The sequence below is a fragment of the Aristolochia californica genome, unplaced genomic scaffold (genome assembly GCF_029961685.1).
Source record: "Aristolochia californica isolate CCGP_79_NKW_82.1479 unplaced genomic scaffold, dmAriCali1.0.hap1 SCAF_10, whole genome shotgun sequence".
NCBI classification, from domain to species: Eukaryota; Viridiplantae; Streptophyta; class Magnoliopsida; order Piperales; family Aristolochiaceae; genus Aristolochia; species Aristolochia californica.
This window is the reverse complement of record NW_027181771.1, coordinates 30442585-30455548: the sequence shown is the minus strand read 5'-3', so window position 1 is coordinate 30455548 and position 12964 is coordinate 30442585. Positions and strand designations below refer to the sequence as shown.

General features: G+C 37.5%; 1 protein-coding gene across 3 annotated transcripts; it reads left to right on the top strand.

The window, feature by feature from the left end:
• Positions 1 to 9234: 9234 nt before the first annotated feature.
• On the top strand, positions 9235 to 12884 carry LOC137942629 (pentatricopeptide repeat-containing protein At2g13600-like). 3 transcript variants are annotated; one of them, XM_068788351.1, is made up of 2 exons: positions 9235 to 12144; positions 12697 to 12884. In XM_068788351.1, the coding sequence occupies exon 1, from the start codon at positions 9258 to 9260 to the stop codon at positions 12138 to 12140; it is 2883 nt and encodes a 960-aa protein (XP_068644452.1). In that variant the 5' UTR covers positions 9235 to 9257; the 3' UTR covers positions 12141 to 12144; positions 12697 to 12884. The 3 variants fall into 3 exon arrangements, with proteins under 3 accessions (XP_068644452.1, XP_068644451.1, XP_068644450.1); XM_068788350.1 differs by having other exon boundaries at positions 12692 to 12884; XM_068788349.1 differs by having other exon boundaries at positions 12664 to 12884.
• Positions 12885 to 12964: the final 80 nt, after the last annotated feature.

The window sequence follows — 12964 nt, the reverse complement described above, 5'->3', positions numbered from 1 at the left end:
TATCTTGCCTAATTCATGAGGAACTGAATATATATTGGCTATCCGAAGCTGGAGTCAAATATATTTTTGGAATGATCTTGGAAATATCTAATTTGGAATTGTTACCTTACCTTTATCTCGTGCTTATTAATTGATTTTTTGTTATTCTCTACAAGGAAGACTAGAGAATTAATTATATAAATTTTTGGCCAGCAAGTTGACTGGCCTAAGAGGTTTCCCTCGCCTAAAGACTTGATAACCTCGGGTTCTCCTCCCATCTACCCGAGCTAGCCTTGGCTAGTCTTCAATCTCCAAGCAGCTTACTTAGGCTACTTCAAATTTGAGTACATTATTACCCTTGAATTGTCTCTTATGGCTGAAGAATACATGGGTAACAAGAATGATATTCTCAAGATTACTACCATACCCTAGCGAGGGATATCAAATTTCTTGGGCTGGTCCACATCGGTTCCTTATAACAAGGGATCTACTTGGTCACCTCACCAAACTTGGGTCACCCATTGATGAAGAAGATATTGCTTATGCTAAGTGGTTAAAAAATGACACTTTGGTAATTAGTTGGCTCATTGTTGAATTTATGAAAAAGAGAAATACTTCATTGACTTCTTATAATCATAGTACATGAACCTCTATTTATAATAGAAGAGGTAATAGAGTCTAATTACAATTAAACTACCTTTGTCCCCATTACACCCAAACCCTAACACTTAAATATAAGTCCTAACATAATTAAATAACCCAATATAAATAGAAGACTAAAATGACTAAAATACCTTTAAACTGAAACTCCTCTATGAGACCTGCTTCCATAATAACTGTGGCTCTGTTAGACTTCTTATTGTGTAAGACTTCTTATGCCACCTCATGTGATCATGGGGTTCCCATATCTTATGGACTTGGGCCCATCTTCCAACACTCTTGGATGTGTGGGTTTTCCTTGATCTTATGGGCTTGGACCCATCTTCTAACACTCTCCCTCAAGTTGGGGGCTAAGAGAACATCATAAACTCCCAGTTTGCTACAAATGATGTATAGGATCTTCTCGTATAAAATGGAAGTCCTCCATCTCTTCCAACACTCCCTCTCACACTGGTGCTTTCTTCCATGAGGCCCAACTGGCATAAGATAAGTGAGAGTAAAATCACTCCCACCCGTATGACATCCCTCCGTACTCCAGTCATAACCCATGCTGGATGTAGGGCACACTCCTATCATTCGTAGGTAGTAACACTCCTATCTTTCGTAGGTAGTGGGTCTATATGTAGTGCTCAAAAGTGTAGTAAAAATTCCTCCATCACCGTATCCCTCCACAGGACAACAATTCTCAAGTGGTAGGAATAATAAATGCCAATTAAGGGGAGTAACATATATGTAGTAATAAGCTCCTCCATCACGGTATCCCAACCTAGGCACCGACTCTCACAGGTAGAAATGGGTGATAAATGTCTGTCATTCACAAGACGGCAATAAAAGACGCGATACATGATAAATGCCTATCATTCACAAGACGGCAATAAAAATGTGATAAGTGGGTAATGTGTGTCATTCACAAGATGACGATAAAAGACTCACAAGTATATATATGTATATAAGTCTCAATGGACTTAAAACCCCAACCGAAGCAACACGCAAAAGGTTGGCCCAAAGATGTTTGTGAGAGTCAAATAAAGGATGATAGGAGTAAGGTTGTCAAATAACCAATGGGTAATGGGTAAACAAGAAGATAGGATGTTGAAGCCACCACTTCTTCAATAATAATGTTTTATCCAAAGAGACATAATAGCTGCAACTGAAATGGGCATGGATCCATATAACACGAACCAAAATAATAAAAATTCTTGTAAAAGGACCCTTGAAATAATCTGATGCGAGTATCTGCACCAACTAATATGTTAACCAAGGAATATGTTGTAAATACCTCACAATAATAATCTAGTCAGAGAAATAGAATCGAGTTGAGCCGAGACAGGTATCACCAATAATTTCTACAAATATTACTGTGAGTCAGGATTCTTGATCTTCAATTTTCTTTGCTGCAAAAAAATTCTTCTTAGATGCAAAAACTTCATCTTTTGTGCTCCCCATTTCTTGAATATTTTGGTTACATAAAACTTACCACAATATATGGAATAAAATACCTATTTTTTGTACTTCTTCTACTTCTCCCCCTCAAGCTGGGAGGTAATGGCAATGTTCCTAGCTTGAACCAAAAAACATAGATGTAGTAACCAAAAAAGGAATAAATGAGATATTTACCTGATATAGTTGATCAATAACAACAACTCAAAAAGTGACGCAAAACAATCGGCTTAAATTTGGATTTTTCAATGCAACAGGATACTAGTCTGACCTTTGATTCTTCCATGCAAATATATTCTTAAATATAGATCACATTAACATGAAACTTTCTTCTTCTGAAAATAGACTTAAATTTTCATCCAAGTATAAATTCTCTTCATAAAATATACTTTTATTGAGATATACAATCAGATATATTTCGGTCATTGTAATCTAGTCGAACTAAGTATTCTCTCTCCTTTTGCCAACATAACCATTGACTCTTCCAAGATCAATATCTCCATATAAAAAACTCAGATCGAGAATTGGTTGAATAGGTAAAAAAATAGAGTTATAGATATTTCTTGGATATATAATTCTCTATATAAAACTTCGTTCTCGATAGCATAAAATAGCTTGAAAGTTGAAGTTTTCTGCTGCTGCTCGAACCTCTCTTGTAATCTGACCTTTGTTTCTTCAAATATTGATTTCTCTTTGTAGAAAACTTTAATTTCCAAAACTATTTTTTCGTTGAAAATCAGACTCGAATATCTTTCCGTCAATATATAATATGCTTTATGAAAAATTCATTATAGAGCTGAAAATGTAAAGCAAATAATGGGTATAGTGACTGAAAAAATAAATACGAACCTAAACTTCTAGAAATAATAAATCAGAAAAGATCACATAACCTTTGTGGGTTGACCGAGTCAACTCACAGAACCTGCTCTGATACCATGTTGAATTTATGAAAAAGTGAAATACTTCATTGACTTCTTATAATCAAAGTACATGAACCTCTATTTATAATAGAAGAAGGTAGTAGAGTCCAATTACAATTAACTTACCTTTGTCCTAATTATACCCAAACTCTAACATTTAAAGATAAGTCCTAGTATAATTAAAAAACCCAATATAAATAGAAGACTAACATGACTAAAACACCTGTAAACTGAAACTCCTCTATGAGACATGCTTCCATAATAATTGTGGCTCTGTCAGACTTCTTATGCTACCTCACGTGATTATGGTGGTCCCATATCTTATGGGTTTGGGCCTATCTTCCAACATACTTGGATATGTGGGCCCCTTGGTTGTGTGGGATTGGGCCCATCTTCCAACACTCATCAACAACATGGAAGAACCTGTCTCCAATAATGTTATTCATCTCGACACCGCCAAACAAAGTTTGGAGACATGTGTTAAGCTATACTCTAGCTCTACAACTTACACAGGCCATATGATATTCTCTAAAGAATGTTCAACACTAAACAAGGAAAAAATATCCATTAATATTTGGCTCATTTTAGAGGCCTTCTTCAAGAATGAAAGCTAGTTCAGCCTACCTCCATCGATGTCTCTGTCCAGGACAAGCAGAAAGAAGCCTTAGCCACTGCCATTTTCCTAACAAACATTAAACCATATCTCGAAGTTTCTAAAAGTCAACTCCTTAGCACCTCTATTATTCCCACCTTTGATGATGTATGTGCCACATTACTCCGTATACCAGACTCTTCTTCTCTTTCTCTTACTAAAGTGTCATCCGCTATGTACTCTGGGTATAGGGGAACATCAATCGACCGTGGCTGAGGCAGTGGAAGAAATTATAGAGGAGAACGAGGAAGTGGTGGAAGGAATGGTTTTGTCAAAACAGACCTCATGGAATGCACCCATTGTGGGAAATATGGCCACAATATAGATCAATGTTTTAAAATCAATGGCATACCGGATTGGGTTAAGGCTAATCAAGCCTCAGTAAGTGATACAAAGGAGGACCAGTCTACCCCCATTAACAAAAAAGAAAACCCTTATCGATGATGAGTATGACTTATTCCAAAAAATAAAAACACTCATGGTCTCTCCTCCAAGTTCCTCCTCAACTATTGCTGCCACCACCACTTCAGGTATGCTCTGCCACTTTCTCCTCTTCATCATGGATAATTGACTCAGGGGCCTCTAAGCATCTCACATGTCTACTCCACTTAGTTTCTCCTTGTCTCTCGAATAAACTTGTTACCATAGTTGACGGCTCCCAAACTAAAGTTATCGGGAAATGATCCACCTCTATTACACCATCTCTTTCGTTCACACATATTCTTTTTGTTCCTACCTTTCCCTTGAATCTTTTATTTGTTAGTTAGTTAACACAACATTTTAATTGCTCAATTACCTTCTCACCTACTTCTTGTGTGTTTCAAGATCTTATAACGAAACAAGTGATTGGTGGATGCCATGAACAAGGGGGGTCAACTACCTAGACATGCCTCAAATAAATATCATCTCAACCAAGGAAACTGAGACATATCTATGGCACAATCGGTTGGGACATCCATCCGCATAATCTCTTCATCTTATTTTTCCTACCTTTAAGGATAAGTCAAATTTAAATTGTGAAGTGTGTCAACTGAGCAAACACCAAAGGACCACATACTCACCTCATCCAGAACTTAAAAGTGTTGCTCCTTTTTCATTGATCCACACAGATATATGGGGACCCTTGAGTATCTCAAACATTTTCCAAGTCAATTACTTTATTACCTTTATTGATGATTTTACTCCTACCACATGGCTATTTCTTTTTAAAGAGCGATCTAAAATACTATCCATATTTAAATCTTTTCATGTTATGGTTGTCACTCAATTTGGTCAGAAAATCAAAGTACTTCGGTCTGATAATGCCAAAGAATATACTTCCAGAGATCTTGACTATTTTTGTCAAGAGAATGACATTATCCATCAAACATTTTGTACCTACACCCCCCAACAGAATGGTACAGCGGAACAAAAGAACTATCACCTCCTTGAGGTAGCTCGCAACTTATTGTATACCATGAAAGTCTCATACTTTTATTTGCCGCATGCCATCCTTACTACATATTTTCTTATAAATAGGCTACACTCTTCCGTTCTCGGTCATAAATCCCCATATTCCTTATTATTTCCACATGGCTATCCTTTCTCACTTCCCTTGAAAGTCTTCCGTTGTACATGCTTTGTTCATATTACCTCCCCGTAACATATTAAACTTGATCCAAAATCTGTCAAGTGTATCTTCTTAGGATACTCTCGCACGTAGAAGGGTTATATTTGCTACAATCCCACTCTCCAAAGGTTACTTGTGTCTAGGGATGTAACCTTTTTTGAATACTCTTCACACTACTCTGACAATGCTCCTCCAAGTCTCTTTTCTATACCAACTTCTCCTCAACCAGTTGTGCCCGATAATATGGAAATTGTTCAACCCCCTGAAGCGCTGGCTGACACCACACCTGTGGAGTTTGTGGATCCCATTGAGGTAAGTCCGTTTTCTCCCATTCTTTTTGGACCACAATATGAAACCCAACCCATTGCCTTAAGAAAAGAACCCAAAACTTGAACTAGGCCCTCTACTTCTCACCCCATATCCAATTTTGTGTCTCACCATCGTTTATCCTCTTCATGTTGTCAATTTCTTGAGTTTATCTTCTCCATCTCAGTCCCACGGTTCTATCCAATGTGGAATGAGGCAATGGACAAAGAAATGCAGGCACTCTATGAGAATCAAACATGGGTGCTAGTTCCTCTTCCATCAGATAAAAAATTTGTCGATTTTAAGTGGGTTTTTACTATTAAACACAATTTGGATGGGTAAGTTGCTCACCTTAAGGCTCACATCATTCCTTAAGGCTATACGCAATGCTATGGGATCAATTATGAGGAAACATTCTCTTTGGTGGCCAAAATGAACTCGGTACGTATTTTATTATCTCTTGTTGCTAATTCTACCTGGTTGGTCTATCAACTTGATGTGAAAAATATTTTTCTCAATGAGGATATAAAAGAAGAAATTTATATGCAACAACCACCTGGATTTGTGGTTGAGGGGAAGTCGGTATGTCTATTAAAAATATCCCTTTATAGTTTGAAACAGTCTCATCGTGCACGGTTGGATAAATGTAGTCAAGCACTCATATGGGCCGGATTTCACAGATATTCCACAGATCACTCCGTATTTCTTAAAGACACACCTAAAGGCAAAGTAATTTTGGTCGTATATGTTGATGATATTATCTTAATTGATAGTGATCCCGAGGGTATTCAGGAAACCAAGGAAAAGATATGTGAAGAATTCAAGACAAAAAATCTTGGACTACTGAAATAATTTATGGGTATTGAAGTACTACAGTCCAAACATGGGATTATACTATCTCAAAGGAAGTATGTCCTTGATCTACTGGAGGAGACAGGAATGATGGGGTGTTGACCAACAGAAATTCCTATGGATTCCAATACAAAATTATCTGCAGGCACTGGAGATGATGTGAATATCTAAAAATATCAAAAACTTGTAGGGAAACTCATTTATCTCTGTGTAACAAGGCCGAATATGTCATATGCAATAAGTGTGGTGAGTTAATAGATGCACAAACCACAACTTACTCACTGGAAATCAATAGAAAGAATATTGTGATATTTGAAAGGAGCTCCAGGAAGAGGACTTCTCTATAAGAACCATGGTTACTTCAACATAGAAAGGTCTCATATGCAGACTGGGCTAGATCCCCGAATGACAGAACATCTACTTCTGGATATTGTACAATGGTTGGAGGGAACTTGGTTACATGGAGAAGCAAGAAGCAAAATGTAGTTACAAGGTTTGGTGCAGAAGCAGAATACAGAGACATGGCACACACAATTAGTGAGCTTCTATAAATCAGATCCTCTCTCACTAAATTTGGATTCTATAAAGGAGCCCCTATGGATCTACATTGCGATAATCAGGCGGTAATACATATCACCTCAAATCCGGTCCTCCATGAGAGAACAAAGCACATTGAAGTAGACTGCCATTTCATATGAGCGAAATTCCAAGTCGACATATTATCTCTGAAACATATCTCCTCACAAGGGAAGTTGTAGACATTCTCACCAAACCAGTCACGCATAAGATATTGTCCACCATCTACAGCAAGTTGAGCATTTACGATGTTTTCTCACCCTTGGTTTGAGGGGGAGTGTTACAAAGTGGGACCCACCATGATCACGTGAGGTAGCATGATGAATCATCACACGAGTTGGCATCCTTATCACATGAGTTGGAAGATTTGGCAATCTTCCTTGATTAATGTAATCGATTTATCTTCCCTTGATCCATGTAGATTTGGATAATCATGATTAATGTAATTAGTGATATTAAGGATCATATCTTATCTCTAAATATGTAATGAAAATAGCATAAATAGGGGTATTAGTTGAAAGGTTCAATCTAGCTTTCCACTTCTCAACTCGTGAAGAACCTCTCCCTAGCCTAAACTATTTTTCTTTCTTTTCTCTTCTCTCCTCTTTACCCGAACTCTCTCTCTCTCTGTCTTTACTCTTTTTCTTCTCCTTCTCTCATCTTGTTCAAGGTTTCAATCATGGGGTCATAAATTCAACAGAAGGCTAGTAGGCTAACAAAGTATAAGGCCCAGTAAGGAATAAACCTTGAGGGGGTGAATAGGTTTTAACTTTTACTTATAGTTTTAACAAAAACATAAAATTTAGCTCATGAAGGTTGTTATTCTTTTAATTGATTCAAAGTGTAAATTTTATTTTACAATTTATGTTTGTGCACAAAACAAGTGGAAGGAATCATAAACAAAGTACACAAGATTTTTAGGTGGTTCACAATCATTTCATGGATTCCTACTCCATGCCCTAAGATGTTTTAGCAGGCTCCACTAAGTATGGATTGCCTACAACATCTATAGAAAATTACCTCTAAGGCTAATTACAATGCTACCCATAAAAGGACTTAGACCACTCAATTGACGATAACGACCAATTTACAATAATATACCTTCACTTAGTTTATAACAATAAATTGGCACACTAGCCTAGACCCACAAAAGGATTTTCCAACACCTCACAAAGCTAGACAATCCTAGACCTACACATGAATTTTCAACAACTCATTAGACACACAAGCTTAAGACCCACAAGGAATTCTCAGCACCACTTGCCTACACAAAGTCTTACTGCTTACACAACAAATCTAATTTGCCAACCCCTACTCTTCAACCATAACAACTTCACACAAATTCTTTGAGTATAAATGGTCTTGTCTACTGATGGTTTGACCTAAATTACAAGGATTACTTGTTTACAATGTAGCCTAATATAATTTGTCTCTCAATAGGCTAATTTAATGGTATGAGCTTAAAAATAGGCATATTAATCCTAAATACATATTCAACGTAATCATAAGAATGAAATAGTCCTTAATGACTTGAATTTAAAAGAAGGTTAGATCATGTAGTTCTTGATGGCTTGATTTTAAAATGAAGATAGTTCATATACTCCTCAATGACTTAATTTGAAAATATATGTAGTTCAAGATGGTTTGATTTGAAAATCTAGGCTCAGTGTAAATCTTGGATCGATTTTCAAGTTGGTGAATGCACACAAAACAGTTCAATATAATCTCACATATCAAAGTATAACTCATGAATAGTAATATGAACTTCAATAGATGATTTCAATGTAATACGGCTCTAGTTACTTCTTTTGTAAAGATGAGGCTTCCTATTTTATCTTGGATAACTTAATTCTGGAACAGATACAACCTTTCCGGTTGCATCATACTGGGTAGAGTAGCAGAAGGAAGACATTGTGGAACTCTGGGCAAACCAATTTGTAAGAGTGTTATGCGCTTTTCACCGTTTACGCTGGAGAAGGGAGACAGCTACAAGTGTTCCGTTGAAGCTTCACTTCTTTTTCTTGTACTTCATCGCCGACGGGGACGGAAACCTGAGTTCCATCGCGAGAGACGCATGAAGGGATGCGGCTTCAGGTAAGAGTGCCTTCACTGAGTTTGATATACCATTGTGGACATTTGGGCCTTCCCAGTATAATCAGCCGTTATTTCAAAATAAACCCTGGAGTTTAACTGGCGAAACTAACGAACTTGTTATTGAGGAGGTCCTGCTCTCCTTCCTCATGCCACCAACTACGTGTGGCAAATGCAACGAGTATCAATATGTGCTCGCATAATCTTGTCAAGGCCTTTACACAACCTTCCGTTTCAGCAACAATCTCTGGAACAGGACCTTCATCTTTTCTCACAAGAAGGCCGACTCAAAGACGCAATCCGCATTCTACAGAGAGAAAACTCACCCAAGATCCGCGTCCACCCTGAGACATACCTTCGTCTCATCCGCTCCTGTATCAAATTCAAAGCTTTCAAAGAAGGCCGTGAGATTCACAAACACATGGTCGAAAATGGTTTTCAGCCAGATGTAACTCTACGGAATCATTTAATCACTCTGTATTATAAAAGTGGGGAGCAGAGCTTCGCGCATGAACTATTCGACAAGATGGGCGAGAGAAACTTGTTTTCTTGGACAGCAATAATTGGTGGTTGTATGAATGTTGGTGAGTCCACCCAAGCATTTGAATTTTATGAGAAAATGATTTTTACTGGTCTTAGAGCCGATCGTTTTTTGTACCCTTTAATTTTGAAATCATGTGGAAAGATGCGAGATTCTAGGAAAGGAAGAAGGATCCATGTCAATGTCATAAAGAGTGGGTTCCAGTGGGATGTCGTTGTGATGAATTCCCTTGTAGATATGTATTCCAAATGTGAATGCATGGTTGATGCTGAGAAAGTGTTTTGTGAAATGGATTTTAGGGACAGTTTTACTTGGACTACGATGCTTGTAGGATATGTCCAGGCTTGCTATAGCGAAGATGCATTGGATTTTTTCAGAAGAATGATGAATGTAGAAGTTAGACCTTGTTCAGCCATCTTTGCAGGGATTTTGCCCATATTTTCTCATTCTGGTAGTTTGGATTTAGCTAAACAAATTCATGGATTGATTGCAGTTTCTGGCTTTGAGTCTGACAAGTTTGTTGGAAGTGGTCTTGTTGATATGTACACAAATTGTGGAGGCCTGGGGTATGGTCATTTAATTTTTGAGAGAGTGAAGGAAAGGGATACAGCATGTTGGAATGCAATGATCAAAGGTTATTCACAGGTAGGGCTCTTTGATGAGGCTATTAAACTGTTAATACAGATGCATGATAATCAAGTAAATCCAAATAAAGCCACTTGGGAGTGTTTAATGGCTGCAGTTGTCCAAAGCGGATCCATCGATAATATCCTTGGTATAACTAAGAGATTGGAATCTGGTGGTGTTAGACCAAATTATCTATCTATTTCATCACTGCTTCAAATGTGTGAATCTCCAGATGTGGTCCAGTATGTGAAAGAGCTTCAGCAATACCTGGGAAAAGAAGGATATTTATCTGATAAGACCATGATTTCTCTCTTTTTGAATTTTTACTTGAAATTTGCAGATTTTGAAGCTGCCCTTGATATCTTTAACAGCATTGAAGAGAAAGAGTTGGGGGACTGGAATTCAATGATATCTTCTTACGCAAATTATAGCCAAGCTAATAATGCACTGGAACTGTTTGATTCCATGAGAAAGGATGGCATAGAACCTGATATTCTAAGTTGGAACTCTGTGATTGATGGGCTTGTCAGAAATTATGATTTTAAAGGTGCCATGGAGATTTTTGAAGAAATGAAGTGGTCAAAACAGAGACCTGATTCAACAAGTTTTGAAATTATCCTACCGGTTCTTGCAAGTTTAACTAGTTTGAGGACGGGAAAGGAGTTGCACAATATTTTTCTCAGGCATGGATACAAGATGAACCATTATATCAGCACGGCATTAATGAACATGTACGGCAATTGTGGAGACACACATTATGCTGCTAAGATTTTTAACTCCATGAACTCAAAAGACATTGTATCATGGAATACACTAATCACTGTGCTTGCAAAAAATGGTTTTCTTGATGAGGCTTTGAAGACCTTCAAGAATATGGAAATGGAAGGAGAGAAAGCTAACATAATCACCTGGACTTCACTTATCTCAGCACATGTGCAAAATGGGCAAGTTGATGAGAGTTTCAAGTATTTTCGCCAGCTTCAGTCGCATGGGCTAAAACCTAATTCCATCACCATTGCTTGTATTCTGTCTGCATGTGCGCTATCTGCTACTCTATCGCATGGTAAAGCTATTCATGGATATAGTATCAGAAGCATGGCTACTTACAATGATTTTTTTCTAGTGAACTCCCTGATGGACATGTTTATTAAGTGTGGGTCCTTCACTTATGCAGAGCGCATTTTCAGAACACACACTCATAGAGATATTATAACATGGAATACCATGATTACTGGATATTCCATTCATGGAAAGTCTCACTCATCCCTTGCCCTATTCAATGAAATGTTGAATGAAGCGATTCTTCCTGATAGTGTCACTTTTGTAGGTGTCCTTTCTGCCTGCAGTCATGCTGGTTTAATTGATGAAGGTTGGAAACAGTTCAATAGCATGAGTTCAGTTTATGGTATAGTTCCTACTGGAAAGCACTACGCATGCATGGTTGACTTACTTGGTCGTGCAGGCCACTTTGAAAATGCCCGAAATTTCATCATCCAGATGCCACTTCAACCAACTGCTAGTCTTTGGGGTGCTCTGCTTTCTTCTGCTAAGACTTATGGGAATGTGGAAATGGCAGAGTATGCGGCAAGACATCTTCTTGAATTGCAGCCAGATGACCCAGGGAACTATGTGATATTGTCTAATATTTATGCTTCTCAAGAGAGGTGGAATGATGTGGATAGGTTGAGAAACATGATGCTTGACTATGGAGTTAAGAAGCAACCTGGGTGTAGTTGGATTGAGGTGAGGAATCGTGTCCATGCTTTTACTGTGGAGAATCCTTCACACCCATATATGGAAGAAATAAGTAAAACATTACATGATTTGGTGACTGCAATGTGGGAAGAAGGGTATCTTCTGGACACACCAACAGATTGGTTCATATGATCTGGTAAGCAAATAAGTATGATATCTAACTGTGCACAAATGCTTCTGCTTGGAGACACTTATCATTGAACTAACATTCATCTGGTTAAGTAACTGGTTTCAAAGACTTTGATTCAATTATTTACCTACGGAATAAAGATTTAAATGGTGAATCTGGCGCAGAAAGTCATTATTCAAAGTGAAGATAAATGTTGAAAAACAAGAGTAGGGGTATTTTGGTTATTTTACCTTATTGTTATTTATATTTCTTAATATGATCTTATTCTACATGTCAAACTATGTCTATAGATCAAATTTCATGTAAAGGGGACACGTAGAATACGAAATATAGAGAATTAAGGTTTTCACTTGAAATGATGGACAATGTTGTAAATTATACTCAACCCACTTAACCTTAAGCTATAAATAGAAGCTAGGGGATGTCCAGGTCCTCCATCTCAGTTTCTTTCTCAATATTATCTTCTCCACTTTCTCTCCCTCTCATTCTCTCTCTTCAACCTTTTTTTTTTCTTACTTTTTTCAGTACAGATACAACAGTTTTTTTACTGTAGTGTAGATGCAGCAGCTTACCCTGGAAATCCCTAGAGTTTTTTTGAATGAAGTGAAATGCAGAAGAGTAGATGGCAGGAAATACAGGTTTGCTATGATCGCAAGACAACGTTGTAGCTGGATGCATTTCATGGAGTCCTAACTTTATTTGCTAGTTTGAACTAATGTATTTAAGTTCGTTTGAAGAAGTCCGAGTGTTGTATCAGTCTTACTTTTACAGTGTCAGTATTTGATCACTGAATAATCAAGAAGGGACCAGATTAATTGAAGACTTC

Coding starts and splice junctions, on each gene's coding strand:
- LOC137942629 (XM_068788351.1), top strand. CDS start 9,258: ATGCAACGAGTATCAATATGTGCTCGCATAATCTTGTCAAGGCCTTTA.